At 38.9% G+C, this 18,492-nt stretch overlaps 1 protein-coding gene across 7 annotated transcripts in view; it reads left to right on the forward strand.

Moving 5' to 3' along the window:
• LOC131274797 (C-type lectin domain family 2 member D11-like) overlaps positions 1–18,492 on the forward strand; it is a 61,787-nt gene that overhangs the window by 9,040 nt on the left and 34,255 nt on the right. Inside the window, exons 2-3 of one of the 7 annotated variants that reach the window (XM_058282778.2) lie at positions 3,077–3,273; positions 3,372–5,467. In XM_058282778.2, the coding sequence (XP_058138761.1) occupies positions 5,389–5,467 (79 nt within the window). In that variant the 5' untranslated portion in view covers positions 3,077–3,273; positions 3,372–5,388. Of the gene's footprint in view, positions 1–1,559; positions 2,504–2,627; positions 5,468–14,074; positions 14,185–18,492 lie in introns of those variants that run through there. The other 6 variants (XM_058282779.2, XM_071210160.1, XM_071210162.1 and 3 more) reach the window with 6 other exon arrangements.

Here is an 18,492-nt window from a genome sequence, read left to right on the forward strand (position 1 = left end):
GCCTGAGCAGTTTCTTTCAACAGACTTGCAGCTTTGCTTCTGTTGGTGTCTTTGTTTCTTTGAACAGGTCCCAAATTCAGACACGGTGAATTTGGATTTGCAATTCAACAAGAGCTTCAGGTAATCCTTAGGCACATCAAAGTTTAAGACACACTGCTTCTGCTGGAAAGGACACAGCTACCTGATCTGTGATTTTCAAGTTTTCATTCTGAGGTCCTCTGGCAGCCTCAGAGTGTGTGTGTGTGTGTCTGTGTGTATGTGTGTGTGGGTGGATGGGTGGTAGGAGGTGTCACAAAGGACAAGAGGAAGTGATGGACGTTGGTGCTGCTTATCAAGAGTTTGCGTTTGTTGTTTTTCTCACATTTTGAAGGCTTTTGGATATAGAGTGATGGAGCAGTGATTCCTAGAGTGAAACTTCATTCATCTGAATTTATTTACTAATAGTTCCCAGCAGAGGGCCCTGCAATGCCTTTCTTTTTCTTCCATTAAATTTCAGTATACTAAGGTCAAAAAGTTTAACATTGTTAGTAACAAGCTTTATTCTACATTATTTCATTAGATGCACCAATACCTGGGTTAGGCCAAGTATTATTTTCTTGACTTTATAGGTTTTGTATAGACCAAGACTGAACTTCTGTTTTCCAGCTCCAAAACCAGCCACCTTTCCCAATGGACAGCACTCTGGGTTCCTGTTATAGTAGCAAAAATTCCAACTTATAGGAGAAAGAGAAACTAAGGCAAAACTGTGCCAATCTGACAATTTTGCCTAAGTCTAGCCCTGGTACTTAAGCAGGTAGCTCTGTCCCAGAAAAGGCTGTCTCGCTAAATTCAGGTGGATAAAAACAATATTTATTGTGTGGGTTTGTTAAGTCTTTTAACTGCTTGCAATGCAAAATGTCACCTATACTGCTTAGACTTTAGAAACTTAAATAAAATAATGTTAGGTCTTCTGCTAGAAATTTTCAGAGGACTGAAAGGTCTGAACAAATTGATATGTGTATATGACCTAAAATGATGCAAAGACGATAATGTTATTAACTCACTGTTAGCTACTTGCCAACTACTGGCATCCTTTATGGCTCATTATAAGAAAATAATCAGTACAGTTGAGATTTTGGTGATATCACTCTATAATTGTTAGTGCTGAAGAGCTATGCTATAAAGTGCCCATGCTCGATATCTTCACATCATGTCTCCCCCAAAACCACATTCTTCTGCTTTTCTTGCTATCTTAAGGACCATATTTTCTCCTTCACTGACTTCTCCTCCTCTGTTTTTCTCTAAATTTAGGATTTATTCTTGACCCTCTTCTCTTCTGTATTTATACAATTTCCCTAGGTCAACAGTTCTCAAACTTTTGGTCTCCATATTCACTGATAATCACACATTTTTGATAACTACAAAGAGCTTTTGTGTATGTCAGTTATATCTATTGATATTTACTGTATTAGAAATTTAAAAATATTTATTTCTTAATTTCTATAAAATAGGAATTAAGTGTATGAATTGCTTCAATCGCATAAATAATGTATTTTGTGAAAAATGTATTTCACAAACAAGAAGAGTTTATGGGAAGAGGAGCATTATCTTACGTTTTGCATTCTTAAGTGTGAAACATTTTTTTTTAACTGAAATTGTGTGGCAATGGAGGATAAAATGACATTTAGTAGAGTTGGGTGGCACTGCCTTGATTTGTCCTTAACTCCAGCAGTTTTACTGACTACTGCAGTGTAAATTGCCACAAAGATGCTCCAAGCGAAAGCATGAGGTCCAGAACGCTGTTTAACAGTTTAAATATTTCAGCAACACGTCTTTCTTGTCAACTATTCACGTAAAATATCTTCTTCTATTATTAGCTGGTGCTAATACAGGATAAATACAGCAAAGTAGCAAGTCTGCCTTCATCTGTTGATCCGCCATTTATAAGGGAAAGCTACAATTCTGCAGAAACTTTTCTGTGTAAGAAGTACATTAGTAAAGAGACAGCATTGTTGTTTTTTCTGAGTTTTCCTTCTATTCCTGAAAAATAAAATCATTTTCACTCAAACTAAAAGTTGAGAAATTCTTAACTGTAGTAATAATAAAACATTGCTAGTGCTTACACATGCATAAATTACGGGCAGGTATCTTTCATCTAAAAAATAATCAAGACAAAAAATAAAGTACAGTAAAAAAATTATTAAAATAGAAAAGGTAAAAAACCTACCTCCCTAATAGGTCACCAGTTAAAATTAGTGTTATACATATATACATAGCAAAATATATACACAGGCAATAAAATTAGATATTAACATCATATGTGTTTTTTTCTACTCCCTGAGAATGGTTAAAATTTTTCAGAAACTCTTCTCCAGGTAGAACCTCTGAAATGTGACAAAGGCCATTGTATTATCATCTCTGAAATTCACTGGACCGTGTGTTAGAGGTCACCTGTCTTTATAAGTAGTGACAAAATACATAACTTAAACATGGAGGGAGCATTATGATACAGCTTTGTCTTAAGGTAATTTTGTTTGATGTTTCTCTTGTATATAACAAAAAATATATAGGTTTTCGTATTAAAAGCCAAGCTAAGAGGGGAGTAGTGGGTGGGTGAAGTGGCAGGCTGATGAGAGCTTGCTGCGCTGGGCACCGGGTCAAGCACTCCCCCTGAGAACTGCGACTTTACTCTCAGTGTTCCTGGCAGGGCTGCCTCCATGTGCCTCAGTTTCCTCAGCTGTATCATGAGGATGCCAGTCTCTTTTAGTCTGGTCTTTATTTATTTTTTTGTCTTTATTTTTTTTAATGTTACATTCAAAAAATATGAGGTCCGCATATACCCCCCACCCCCCTCACTCCATTCCTCCCCCCATAACCACAACCTCCTCCATCATCATGAGACATTCACTGCATTTGGTGAATACATCTCTGAGCACCGCTGCACCTCATGGTCAATGGTCCACATCATAGCACACACTCTCCCACAGTCCACCCAGTGCGCCATGGGAGGTTAGTCTGGTCTTTTAGTCGCTAAGTCATTTTAGTCCCTGAAGTCTCTGTGTAGTCTTTACGTGTTCATTTGCATCCTCTCCACCAGGGCCTGCCTGATTCTTCCCGCTGCCCGGAGAGATCTGCCTTGGAAGCAGTGCTGAAGCCTGTGTCTTAATCCACGAAGACTGAAATTAAACACCCAGGGACGGGCCGAGAAACGCCAGGCATTAAGCTGTTGGCAGGACAGAGTGAGCCCCGGTCCTTAGTCCCCGCGTGACCGGTGGCAAGTCACACTGCGTCTAGGTCTCTCCACCTGTAAAGGGCGGCGGTTTGGCCTGGTTCTGCCCCCGGGTCAGCACCGCGGCCTAAGGGCTTCCTCTCCTCCTTCTGCCCCGGGTCAGGGTCACCGGAGCCGGAGCAGGTTTTCCAGGTCACCGGAGCGCAGCGTTTTCCAGCCTAAGGAGGACGCCCCGAAACCAGCCGCGACCTCTTCCTGTTGACACTACTTTGTGTGGCCGCAGTTACTACAAGTGAAACTCCAGGCCGTAAAAGTAGAAATGAAAGGAGCACGCCACGTGGAGATCAGAGCAGCTGCCAGGTTTTGCTGCGCGGGGCCTGCTCGGCTGGTGGGACTGGCCCGGGCGCGGGAGAAGGGGCTCGGGCGACGCGGGGCGACGCGGGGCGTGGGCAGCAGAGTCCAGCAGTCCAGAGTCCCCTCGATCGGCGCCTCCTCCGGCCTTCTCCAGCGCCCCCTGCCTGGAGAGGAGAAACCATTGCCAAGAGATCCCAAAACTGGTGGGGGGGGGTGGGGGGTGGGGGAGGGGAAGGTGCTTTCTGAGGAATCCAGCTTAGAAAGAAACTAGCTGGAGAGCGAGGTCGCCGGGAACTTCTCGCTCTGTTCGGGCCTTTGGGGAAAGCTCATCTGGTTGTCCCCAGCATATTCTGGGCCCCTGCAAAACCCTCTCCATTAGTGTTTGCAGAGGAATGCCCCCTACACACGCACAAACACACACACACACACACACACACACACACAGACCTTGGGCCTCAGGTAAAACAGTTGGTATAGAAATTATAGACCAGAGTCATGTTACAAGTCATCATCTGCTCTTGTAAAAATCGTAGTTATTTAATTTTTGTAACTCACTCTTTTTTTATTCCCATTGCCATCCCCTTTAGGCACCTATTGTAATGCATGTAATGTGCATTGTTTTGGAAAACAGGTATTGCTTGTTGTACAAATGTATATTTGGTCAATATTTTTACTTGGGCATAAAGTACCTGAATAGTTTATACTTGATTATCAAAAAGTGAGCACCATCTATGTAAACACCACTCTGATCTTGAAATTAGGGTGTTACCATTAGCTCCCAAGCCCTCTTGGTCCTCTGCTAGTCACGCTCCCATCTTGCTCCTGAACATTATCCTGTTACTTGGCTTATATCAACACATATTACATTTGCACTTCACATAATTGGAGCCATTCAAGATGTATTCTATAGTCCTTGATTTCTTATAATGAACATTATGTTTGTGAAATTCATTCATATCTATCCTATAGCCGGAATATGTTCTTATCATTGCTGTATAGTATTATATTTAATTAATATACCATAATATATACTTCTACTATTCATGGACATTTGAGTCCCAGTTATTGGCACTTGCAAATAATTGTTTGATTATGTTCAACTTTATAGGTACTGCCAAAGAGTGTTCCAAAATTGTTATAAAATATAACCCTCCTTAAGTTAAAACCATTTACTTTAATTAATAGTACACTTATTAGTATGTGCTATCATCAATTGTAGCAAATGTCCCACACCAATACAAGGTGCTGGTGGTGGGGTGGTATATGGGAACCCTGTATTTTAAGCATGATTGTTCTGTAAACCCACAATTTCCCTAATGAAAAAATTTATCACTCTGTCCAGCATTTTGTGAGCATTCCAATTGTTCCATATGGTCTCTAAAAAAATTACCAGCCTTTTCATTTTAGCAATTATATTGGATATGTAGTGGGTGGTATCTATGGAGATTTTCTCTTGTCAAATAAATGTTTTCTAAATTGAGGTAAGATACTTGTGCATGTATTTTTCATGTTGTCTGGTATAGCAGTAGCTTGTTCTTTATTGTCGAGAGCTTCCTACATATAGAATATATCATAATTTATTTCTCTATTCTGTTGTTGAAGAACATTTACATTGTATTCAGTTTTTTACCTATTAGTAACAAGCCACTAATTCCCAATGAATTTCAGTCTAGTAAAACAGAGCCCCATAATGCAAAAATAAGTAAATAAAACTCCCACAGCACAGAGCAAAAAATACATTATTTCCTCTTTTCTTTTCACTTTGGCCGTTGACGGTTATAGAACTTCCTGTAACAATACGTTTGAGTTTTCGGCTAAGTAGAAGGATGATGCTTGTGAAACAGTCTCCACTGGAAATATCATACAGAGATATATTCAGAGATGATATGGAACGGGGAAGATCAGGTAGGTAATAGATAAATTTGAAAAAATAAGAAGACCGGGAAAGTGAGCTTTTCTTTCATTGACGTCTGAAAGAAACTGGGTTTTAGACAACTTAGCATTTCACAGTCAGTCTCCATAGACGAGTATATGTTTGTGGGAATAGAAGTGGTAGGAGGATAGATGTGTAATTGTCATTTCAGTTACTGTTTTACTGTATGAATTAACCAGTTCTGGAGCAGAAGAAATGAATGGTGAATTAGACTGCAAGGGCATAAGGAAACATTGCTCTTTGTGTTTATGCTATAGTCCTCCACGTTCCTTTCCAAGTTCCCTTGCCATTCACACCCTAGCAAACCACACTACGATGTTAAAGAGAAATATTCTATCTTCTGCTTTTGATGGCAAATTTTTTTTCTTTCCTTCTCATCTCTCTTCCTCTATTTTTTGTTTCTAAAGAAGTGATTTTGGAGTCCTTGAAAAACAGGGCTCATACAAAATATAAAGTTTGTAAAGAATCTCTGTTTTCAGCTAAGCCAAGTGTTTACATAACTGCAACACATTTTTTTTCCAATTTTTTTTCTTTTTTATTAATACAGAGTTCACATACACCACCCTATTATTAGCACTTTGTAGAAGTGAGGTTCATTTGTTAAAGTTCATGAAAGAACTTTTTATAATTATACTATTAACTATGGTCCATAGTGTGCAATAGCACTTGTGGTTATGTAGTACTTTTTTTTCTTTTAATTTTTATTCTAATAACACATGACCTAAATTTGCCCTTTTAATCATATTCATATATAATATAGTACAGTTAATTATATTCACAACTTTTTAGTATCATCACCACAATTCATTATCAAAACTTTGGAATCAACCCCAATAGAAATTCTATAATATCTAAGCATTATCTCCCCATTCCCTATACCCAACCCAGCCTCTGGTATCTATGAATCTATGAGTTTGCTTATTCTAAGTATTTCATATCAGGGAGATCATACAATATTTGCCCTTTTGTGTCTGGCTTATTTTAATCACCAAGATGTCTTCAAGGTTCATCCATGTTGTTGCATAAATCAGAACTTCATTCCGGTTCAATGTTGAATAATATTCTGTTGCATGTATGTACTGCATTTGTTTATCCATTTATCAGTTGATGGACACTTGGGTTACTTCTATCTTTTGGCAATTTTGAGTAATGCACATATGTTTTCAAGTCTCTGATTCCAATCTTTTGTGTATATAACTAATAGTGGGATTGCTAGTTGTGACAGTTTGAAGCTCTTTTATGAACCCCAAAGAAAACGATTATATTTTTCAATAAATCCATTCCTGTGAGTGTGAGACCCTTTTGATTGGACTACATCAGTGAAGTGTGCCTCATGTGAGTCTCTGCCCTCTTGCTGGGTCATATAAACAGAGACACAGAGGGAGACACACACGCACACACACAAAATCACCATTTTTGACCCTGCTATGTGAGAGAGGACTCGAGGATCACTAGCAGCCAAATCTTAAGCATGAAGCCCGCAAGAGAGTGGGCCTATCGAGCAACTCGAGACTGAAGAGATGAGCAATATGCCTGATAGCTCACAGTTGAACTTGGGAAGAAAGCAGAGCAGCCTAGACTGAAAGAGGAGGTCCAAAAACAAAGTCCTCAAGTCTGGTTGCCCACAGCTGAGCTCCAGAAGACAGTAGATTCTGGAAGGGAAGGCAGGGACCTCAGCAAAGATTGGCTGCCATCCTGCTTCCCCAGGTGCAGGACACTGGATCACCAGTAGTTGCTTGGGTGAGAAAGCATCTCTGCTGATACCTTGATTTGGACATTTCATGCCCTTGGATCAGCAAGCTTTTACCTTAAACAAAATTCCCATTATAAAAGCCAATCCATGTCTGGTACTTCGCATCAGCAACCCTTGGAAAATAAGACACTGGATTATGTGGTAATTATATCCTTAGCTTTTTTTTTCTTCTTCTTTATTTTCTTTTAAATGTTACATTAAAAAAATACAAGATCCCCATATGCCCTCCACTTCCCCCACCCCACTCCACCCACATCAGCAACCCCGTCCATCATTGTGGCACGTTCACTGCACCTGGTGAATACATTCTGGAGCACTGCTGCTCCACTTGGACAGTGGTCTACATTGTAGTCTACACTATCTCCCAGCCCATCTGGTGGGCCATGGCAGTACACACAATGTCAGCATGTGTCCCTGCAGCACCACCCAGGACAACTCCAAGTCCTGAAAATATGTTCACATCGTATCTCTTCTTCCCTCTCCCTACCATCAGCAGCTACCATGGCCACTTTCTCCACATCAATACTACAATTTCTTTCATTACTAATCACAATAGTTCCCCAGCAGAACCACAGTTAAGTCCACTCTAATCCATACTTTATTCCTCCATCCTGTGGATCCTGGGATGGATCACCCTCTACATCAAGAGGGGACTTAGAACCACATGGATGATGAATGCAATTCTCCTGCTTGCAGTTGTAGGCACTCATGGCTCCCTGATCTGGTGGTTGACCTTCTTCACCTCCCTGTTAGCTGGCCGGGGTAAGTCTGATAAACCAGAGGGTAGGAGTTGCAAGTCTGCTGAGGCTAAGGGCCTGGCTGTCACATGGACAGTCCAGAGATTCAGGTCTCCTGAGCATACATCAACCCCAATGCCAACCACAGGTCCAGTAAAAGTAACAGAAGAGGCGTGTGTAGAAAGGTCGTATCTGAGTCCAACTCCATCACACTCAGGAACACCAACTCTAAAGTATGGCCAACTGACATGGCACTGTACTCCAGAGTCATCTGCCATGACTATAGAACCTGTGGGTCTCTGTAGCCCTTAGGAGAACCAGTACCTGGGTTTCTATCTACTTTGGCTGTCTCTGGTACCCTGCTGAGGCGTGCATAAGCATTACACCTCTGATGACCTCCTGACTCTTTTTTGGAAACTCATAGCCATATAAACTCATTTGTCCTTTCCATTTCCTCCTTCTATCCAAAGTCAAAAAGCAGTTTTTAACACCTGATATTATATGTAGGCTGAGATATTCTGCTGGTCTGAGTTGACCCTTTTATTCAAGATCTTTTTACATTGCACTTGAATGATTGTTGCTGTTCCAATGGGGAATGTGATAGAGCTCCCCTGGCTAGGAATTCAGCACTCCCTCAGCTGTCATTTTTAACTGAAACCACTAAGAAAACATCCAAACATTTTTATGTACCCTATATACATGCCCTGGAGAACTCCCTGCCAACCATGTGCCCCCCTATCAACACCCCACACCAGTGTTCCTCCCCTGCCATATTTGAACCTCTGGGTAGTCCAAAACATCTTTGAAAAGGAAGCCTAATATATTGCCAGGTTCCATTAATAATGTAATGGACTATAGTGATAGGTTTAAAGTTTAGATATAGAATACATACTAATCTAGAAAAACTAAATAAAGGAAAAATAAGTAGAGGTATCAAAAAATGAAAAAATGAAAAAGCTTTGTTTTTTGTTTTTTTTTCCTCTCCCCTGACCACCGCCCCCCCCCCCATTGTCTGTTCTCTGTGGCTATTTGCTGCATCATGTTCTTTGTCCACTTCTGTGGTCAACGGCACAGGAAACTGTGTTTCTTTTTGTTGTGTCATCTTGTGTCAGCTCTCTGTGTGTGCGGTACTATTCCTGGGCAGGCTGCACTTTCTCTCGTGCTGGGTGGCTCTCCTTATGGGGCTCACTCCTTGTTTGTGGGGCTCCCCTATGCAGGGACACCCCTGCGAGGCATGGCACTCCTTGTGTGCATCAGCACTGCACGTGGGCCAGCTCCACGAGGGCCAAGGTGGCCTGGGGTTTGAACCACGGACCTCCCATGTGGTAGATGAACGCCCTAACCACTGGGCAAAGTCTGCTTCCCAAAACTTTGTTTTTGACATTTTGCCTTTCATCACTGCTATGTGTGTTGCCCTGTGTGTACAGTGGCAAGCCAGTTTCTTTCATTTCTTTTTCAGTGTCTAAATCCTTTTTTTTCCTAATTATTAAGTTTGCTTTTACATGAGTTTTCGATCACAGTAATTCACATATACAATATATGCTATTCCCACATATCCAACATCAAACCCTTTTCCCTTCCCAAACCCTTTTCCCTTCCCTTTACATATTCATATTGTATTTGCTGCAGCAGATGTACAGATATTGAAACAATAGTTTTCAAACATGGTTCCATTTGGGTTTACATTATGGTTTATATTTTATTCTATACAATTTTCTAAATTTTCAGCTATCTTATGTTTTTCATTATGGTTTACATTTTAGCCTATAGGCTTTTATACATTTTTGGTGTAATTTAACATGTCCTATATCCATCATGGCATGATCTTGTGGAACACTTCCATTGCCCCATAGTTACACTGATTCCATCTATTCAATACCTCTTTCCCCCTCCCCTCAGGTCCCACCATGACAATCAATCTTCATTACTTGAAGGACCATATTCAGAGATACTAGCAACAATGTTGAGGACTTTACCTACTCGACTGTCATAACCTATTGGGAACCACCATTCTCTTGAGAGATTCCCTCTGTTTGAGAATATCAGTCCTCCCCAGGATGTGGGTATAGCTTCACTCTCAATGTATGGGTCTCCACCCAATGATATAACGCACTATGACAAAATGAGAACTCACACACTCCCTAGAAGCTTGCCCTGTGTCAGATGCCCCCGTTAAGCATCTTAAACAGGTAACCTTCCTTATTGTATTTTCTAAAGAGTTTTCTCCACATTATAATTTCAACCACATACCAGAAAATCTCCTATGTTCAAATGTTCTCCCCACCCTCCCCCCAATTTCTTGGGCCATCTGAACCATTCTCCCATCCCTAGTACCCCTTAAGACCACAAAGCCCCACCCAAAGGTATCCCTATGCCCCCATTTTATCCCTTCCATTTACAAATACTTACGTCCAGTTTATCATAGATTTCACCCATGAGATGTTACCTTGCAACCTTCCTCTACCCCCCAACTTCCTTTAGGGTTATCATCCAGTCTCTAGATCTCTGAGACAGCTTCGTTTACTTATTTCATATCAGAGAGTTCATGTAGTATTTGTCCTTCAATGCCTGGGTTGCTTCACTCAACATAAGGTTCTCAAGATTCATCCATTTTATCACATGTGTTTGTATAGTATTCATTCTTATAGCTGAGTAGTATTCCATTTTATGTATATAATCACATTTAATTTATCCATTCATCTGTAGATGGGCATTTGGGTTGATTCCAACTTTTGGCAATAGTGAAGAGTGCTGTTATGAACATTGTTGTGCATATATCAATTTGTGTCCTTGTTTTCAGTTCTATTGGGTATATACCCAGCAGTGGAATTTCTGGGTCATATGGCAAATCTATAGTTAGTTTTTTGAGAAACCACCAAACTGTCTTCCAGAATGGCTGGATCCTTCTACATTCCCACCAACAGTGGATGAGTGTTCCCATTCCTTCACATCCTCTCCAGCACTTGTAGTCTTCTGATTTTTTGATAGCTGCCAGTCTTATAGGAGTAAGATGGTATCTCATTGTTGTTTTGATTTGCATTTCCTTAATAGCTTGTGATTTTGAGCATTTTTTCATGTGTTTTTTAGCCATTTGTATATCTTCTTTGGAGAAGTGTCTGTTCAAATCTTTTCCCCATTTTTTAAATGGGCTGTTTGTCTTTTTATTTTCGAGTTATAGGTGTTCTTTATCTATGCAAGATATAAATCTTCTATCAGATATATGGTTACCAAATATTTTCTCCCATTGTTTAGGCTCTCTTTTCACTTTCTTGACAAACTCCTTTGAGGTGAACAAGGCTTTAATTTTGAGGAATCCCATTTATCTATTTGTTCTTTTGCTGCTCATGTTTTGGTGTGAAGTTCGTGAAGCCACTTCCTATTACAAGGTCCTGTAGATGCTTCCCTACTTTGCTTTCCAAGGTCTTTATGGTCTTGGCTCTTATATTTAGGTCTTTGATCCATTTTGAGTAGATTTTTGTATAAGGTGTGAGTTGGTAATCCTCTTTCATTCTTTAACATATGGATATCCAGTTCTCCAGGCACCATTTGTTGAAGAGGCCATTCTCTCCCAGTTGAGAGGGTTTGGTGGCCTTGTCAAATACCATATGGCTGTATATATGAGGATCTATATCAGAACGCTAAATTTAATTCCATTGGTCAGTGTGTCTATCCTTGTGCCAATGCCTTGCTGTTTTCACTACTGTAGCTTTGTAGTATGTTTTGAAGTCAGGTAGAGTGATTCCTCCTATTTCATTTTCCTTTTTCATATGTCTTTGGCTATTTGGGGCCTCTTTCCTTTCCAAATAAATTTCAGAGGTAGTTTCTCTGCTTCATTAAAGAATGCTATGTTGATTTTTATTGGGATTGCATTGAATCTATAGATCAGTTTTGGTAGGATAGACATCTTAGTAATATTTAGTGTTCTTATCCATGAACAGGGAATATTCTTCCATTTATTTAGGTGTTCTTTGATTTCCTTGAACAGTGTTGCGTAGTTTTCTGTGTATAAGTCTGCTACATCTTCAGTTAAATTTATCCCTAGGTATTTGATTTTTTTAATTTACTATTGTAAATGATATTTGTTTCTTGATTTCCTCCTGAGCTTGCTTATTATTGGTGTACAGAAATGCTACTGATTTTTGCACACTGATCTTGTAACCTGCAACTTTACTAAACTCATTTATAAGTTCTAGAAGCTGTGTGGTAGACTTGTCATGGTTTTCTATGTATAGGATCATATCTGCAAATAGTGAAATTTTGACTTCCTCCTTTCCAATTTGGATGCCTTTTATATCTGGTTCTTTTCTCAGTGCTCAAGCAAGTACTTCTAAGACAATGTTAAATAGAAGAGGTGATAGTGGGCATCCTTGTCTTGTTCTTGATCTTAGAGGGAAAGATTTTAGGATTTCACCATTGTAGATGATGTTAGCTGTGGGATTTTCATGTATACTCTTTCTCATGTTCAGTAAGTTTCCTTCTATTCCTACCTTTTGCAGTGTTTTTATCAAGAAACGGTGCTGTATTTTGTCAAATGCTTTTTCTGCATCTATAGATATGATCATGTGATTTTTTTCCTTTGATCTGTTTATGTGGTGTATTACATTCATTGATTTTCTTATGTTGAACCATTCTTGCATACCAGGAATGAATCCCACTTGGTCATGGTGTATAATTTGTTTAATGTGTTGTTGAATATGATTAGCAAGTATTTTGTTGAGGATTCTTTGCATCTAAGTTCTAGGAGATTGGTCTGTAATTTTCCTTTCTTATGTCGTCTTTGTTTGGCTTAGGTACTAGAGTAATGTTGGCATCATAGAATGAGTTAGGCAATGTTCCTTCTGTTTTGATTTTTTTGAAGACTTTCAGCAAGATTGGTGTTAGTTCTTTCTGGAATGTTTGGTAGAATTCACCTGTGAAGCCACCTGGCCCAGGGCTCTTCATGGTTTGGAAGATTTTAATGACTGTTTCTATCTCTTTATTTTTGACTGGTTTGTTGAAATCGTCTATTTCTTCTTTCGTCAATGTAGGCTGCTTATGTGTTTCTAGGAATTTGTCCACTCCCTCTAAGTTTTCCTTCTTGTTGGAATATAGTTTTTGAAAGTATTCTCTTATGATAGTCTTTATTTCTGTGGGGTCAGGTCTCCTTTCTCATTTCTTGTTTTGTGTATTTGCATCTTCTCTTTTTTTTCTGTTTGTCTAGCTAAGAGTTTGTCAATTTTATTGATCTCAAAACAACATCTCTTGGTTTTGTTTATGTTTCAAGTGCTTTCTTATTTTCTATTTCATTTAGTTCTGCTCTGATCTTTCTTTCTTTTTCTTTCTTTCTTTCCCTTTCTTTCTTTCTTTCTTTCTTTCTTTCTTTCTTTCTTTCTTTCTTTCTTTCTTTCTTTCTTTCTTTCTTTCTTTCTTTCTTTCTTTCTTTCTTTCTTTCTTTCTTTCTTTCTTTCTTTCTTTCTTTCTTTCTTTCTTTCTTTCTTTCTTTCTTTCTTTCTTTCTTTCTTTCTTTCTTTCTTTCCTTTTCTTTCTTTCTTTCTTTTCTTTCTGCCAAATATGGGTCTCTGGTCCTTTAAGAGTTCCAGCTTCATTCCAATGTGGTCAGATAAATTATTTTGTATGATTTCAATCTTTCTGAATTCATTGAGACTTTTCTGTGGCCTATCATGTGTTCTATCTTAGAGAATGATCCATTTGCACTTGAGAAGAATTATATCCTGCTGTATTTGGGAGTAATGTTCTGTATATGTCTATTAGACCTAGCTCCTCTAATATATTGTTCAATGTCTTTCTTTATTGATTCTCTTTTGAGATATTCTGTCCAAAGTTGATAGTGGTGTATTAAAGTCCCCCACTATAATTGTAGAGGCATCTGTTCCTTCATTTAGTTTGTCCAGTGTTTGCCTCATGTATTTGGAGGCACCCTTGTTAGGAGCATAAATGTTTATGATTGTTCTTTCTTCTTGAAAGGTTATCCTTTTACTAATATGTAGTGTCCATCTTTGTCTCTCACAATTGTTTTGCATTTAAAGTCTATTTTATCTGATATTAATATAGGAACTCCAGCCTTTTTCTGATTATTGTTTGCTTGTAAGTTTGTTTTCCAGCCATTCACTTTCAACCTACTTGAATCCCTGAGTCTAAGATGTCTTTCTTGTAGACAGCATATAAATGGACCAAATTTCCAGTCTGAGTCTCTTGACAGGTGAGTTTAATCATTGACATTCAGTGTTATTACTTTCAAGGAATTACTTAGCTTAGCTATATTTTCTTTGGATTTGTGTTTGTCATATTTATTTGACTTCTTTTTCTGTTTTTGTCTTTTTAGTTGCTCTTACACTCTCCTCCAACCCTGTCTCTCTTTTTTTTTCTTTCTTCCTGCAGAACTCCCTTTAGTACTTCTTGAAGGGCAGGATTCTTGTTGGCATACTCTCTTAGTTTCTGTTTATCTGTGAATATTTTGAACTCTCTGTCATTTCTGAATGCTAACTTTGCTGGATAGAGTATTCTTGGTTGGAAATTTTTTTCTTTTAGTACCTTCACTATGTCATACCACTGCCTTCTTGCCTCCTCAGATGAGAAACCAGCACTTAATCTTATGGAGCCTCCTTTTTATGTGATGGTTCTCTTTTCTCTTGCTGCTTTTAGTATTTTCTCTTTGTCTTCTGCATTGGATAATTTACAAGTATATGTCTTGGGGTAGGCTTGTTGGGATTTATGCTGTTTGGGGTGTGTTATACTTCCTGGACATGTATATCCATCTCCGTCAATAGGTTTGGGAAGTTTTCAACCATTGTTTCCTCCAACACCCATTCTATCCCCTTTCCCTTCTCTTCTCCTTCTGGGATGCCTATAATGCATATGTTTGCGCATTGTGCATTGAGGTCCCTAAGTTCCTGCTGGATTTTTTCTATCTATTTTTGATCAGTTCTACTACCCATTTGATATCGATGTACTATCTTCTACATCACTAATTCTTTCTTCTGCCTCTTTGAGTCTGCTGTTATTTGCTGAGAGTGTATTTTTGATTTCTTGAATTGTGCTGTTCATCACCATCATATCTGTTATCTTTTTGTGTATGATTGCAATTTATTCTGTATTCTCTCCAAGTGTTTTCTTCATTATTCTCAATCTCTACAAATTGGTCCCTAATATATGTTTCGAGAGCTTGAATTACTTGTTCAATGTTCAGCTCCTCTTCCTGGTTTTTAGTTTATTCATTGGATTGGGGCATGATTTCTTGATTATTAGTTTGGTTTGTAGTTTTTTGTTGCTGTCTGGTCATCATTTTATCTTGACATGTTTAATCAGTTGCTTAGCTTCTTTGTCTAGTTTGGGGTTTAATTCATTGTTTTTGCATGCATGTTAAGTCTTCTCATTGTCACTTTGTTCTTCTTACTCTGTTTCCTTGTTGTTGGCTAAGTTCACTTGTGGGAAAATATTAGGGCCAGAGAAAGCAAAAGGAGTAAGAAAAGAAAATGATTAATAGTAGCATTGATAGTAAATGTTAACAGAGGAATCATGTGAGATCTAGGAGAATGGATATTTGACTCATATAAGGTATGTGGAGTTATACCAGTAAGAAAAGTAGAGTACAAATACAAGACAGTAAACTGATTGTGGGGAATAATATAGTGTGAACTAAAAGGCCAGTGTATTCAGGAGAGAGGGATAGAGAGAAGAAAGGACAATAATATAAAGAGTGAATATAAGACAGAAAACAGAACAAAGGTATTATAAATAAAAAGTTAGAAAAATAGGGGTGCAAACAATGAGAGGTGGAATGTAAGAGAAACAAGAAATGATGGAGGATAGAAAGATGTAGAGGAAAGGGGATAGATTTGGTGGCCAAATCAATACACACGGAATAGAGGAAATGGAGTATGAGGAAATGCAGCAAACGTGAACCGCTCCCTGCAGCACCTAATATAAAAAAAATAAAAAGAAGAGAAAGAAAGAAAAGAAAAAAAAGGGACAAAAGGGAGTGAGGAAGCAAGCACGAAAAAGAAAAATAGAAAAAAACAAAAGAAATTGAAAAGGGCTTGGGGGGGGGTGGGGTGGGAAAGAGGCAGTAAAAACAAAAGACAAACCAACAAAATACCAAAGTTTCAAGAAAGAAATCCTTTTTGTGGTTTAATTAAATGCTTAGGTATCTGACATTCCCTCTTTCTGCCTTCCTCAATTCCCTCTCTCTCAGGGCAGCGGGGAAGCTGCCTGAGAGGTCCAGTAGGAGATTTAAGAGGGTTCTTGTTGAACCAGCTCTGCACAGAAAACAATGACTCTTAATTTCCAGAGAGAGTACCTACCCTTCACCAGGAACCCCAAGTATGCTATTGGAAGCTTGGAAAGCACCTCCTACAGTCTCTTTCCTTTATGTGTGCTACCAGAGGGTTAGGTGATTTTCTGATTCCACCTTCTCCCAGACCAAGTTTCCTATCCCAGGGTATTTAGGTGAATTTGGCTTTCTCAGCAGATTCACTACTCCTTTCTTTCCAGGCTCTACTGAAGCCAGCTGGTATGCTCCTTCAAGGACAAAAAAAAAGGGGGGGGCAGAAAATTGAACCTGCACTCACCCCACTTGGCCCCTCTGCTGCACCTCCCACTGAATGCCTCCCACTCACAGAGTCAGTCCAAATTCGGAGGGCTAAGATGATCCCTGTTCTCCGGGAGTGCTGGACTCAGAAAAGGGAAGTCCGGGACAGTGCATACTGAGGATACTTTGGTCTATGGAATGTGGGCTATGGGGGCTTAGGGGACATAAAACTGGGGACCACGCATCTGGAGATCACAGGGCCCAGGAATTCTGCCACACAACCGAAAGCTCTCAGGGAACCCTGGGACTGCCAGCCCTAGGGGGAAGGGCCCTGCCTCCCCACAGCTTCTGACCTCTGTGTTTGTAACCCACAACCTTTAGTTAGCACTACTTCTCTCACTGTGTCTCCAAATCAACGTCCATACACCTCTTGCCTGGCAAGTCCCTGAAACAAGTCTGGCAAGACTCCAATCCCACTCAGCCACTTCTTTGCAGGAGAGACTGTGAGGTGCACTCACTCAGACCCCATCTTATACTTATACTTATACATCTTAGACTCCTATACTTAGGTTTTGAGGAACTGCCAAACTGTCTTCCACAGCAGCTGCACCATTTTACAGAACTACCAACAGACAATAAGTTTTCCTATTTCCCTGCATCCTCTCCAACACTTGTAATTTTCTGTTTTTTTTTTTGAATAGCAACCATACTAGTGGGTGTGAAATGGTATCTCATTGCTGTTTTGACTTGCATTTCCCTAATAGCTAAAGATGTTGACCCCTTTCCATTGTCCTGTCTTCTAGTTTGCTGATTCTCTCTTCTACCTGTTCAAGTCTGTTGTTGTTTGCCTCTAGTGTATATTTTTTAAAGACTTCAACAAACTGCTCACAAGTTAAGAGATTGAAACAGTTGTCAAAAACTTCTCAACCATGAAAAGCCCAGGACCAGTTGGCTTCACAGGTGAATTCTTTCAATTATTCAAAGATGATCTAATATCAATATTGCTCAACCTCTTCCAAAAAATTGAACAGGAAAGAATGAACCAAACTCATTCTTTGAAGCCAACATAATCCTAATACCAAAACCAGATAAAGATACTATGAAAAAAGAATATTACAGACCAATATCTCTAATGAATAAAGATGCAAAAATCCTCAACAAAATACTGCAAACAGAATCCAAAAACACGTGAAAAGAATTATACACCACGATCAAGTGGGTTTCATCCCAGGTATACAAGGGTGGTTCAAAACAAGAAATCAATTAGTGTAATAAACCACATCAATAAATTGAAGAAGAAATATCATATGATCATCTCTATTGATGCAGAAAATGCATTTGACAAAATATAGCATCCTTTCTTGATAAAGAAATACTCCAAAATATAGGAATAAAAGGAAGCTTTCTCAATATGCTAAAGTACACTTCCGAAAAACCTACAGCTAGCATTGTACTCAATGGTGAAAGCTTTCCCACTGAGATCAGTATCAAGACAAGGATGCCCACTGTCCCCATAATTATTCAATATTGTGCTACAGGTTCTAGATACAGCAATTAGGCTAGACAAAGAAATAAAGCCACCCTATAGGAAAGGAAGAAGAAAGATTTTCACTATTCACTGATGACATGCCCTATATCTAGAAAATCCTGAAAAATCCACAACAAAGTTACTAGAATTAATAGATAAGTTCAACAAAATGGCAGGATATAAGATTAATACACAAAATACACAAAAATCAATAGTTTTTCTATACACTACTGTGCATTCTGAGGAGGAAATAAGAAAAAATTTTGATTTATAATTCTGACTAAAACAATCAAATATTTAGAAGTAAAGTTAACCAAGGACATAAAAGACCTGAATTCAGAAAATTACAAAACATTGCTAGGAGACATGAAGAAGACTTAACTAAATGAAAGGATATTCCATGTTCACTGATTGGAAGACTAAACATCATCAAGATGTCAATTATACCCAAA

Source organism: Dasypus novemcinctus, chromosome 20, assembly GCF_030445035.2.
Source record: "Dasypus novemcinctus isolate mDasNov1 chromosome 20, mDasNov1.1.hap2, whole genome shotgun sequence".
Taxonomy (NCBI): Eukaryota; Metazoa; Chordata; class Mammalia; order Cingulata; family Dasypodidae; genus Dasypus; species Dasypus novemcinctus.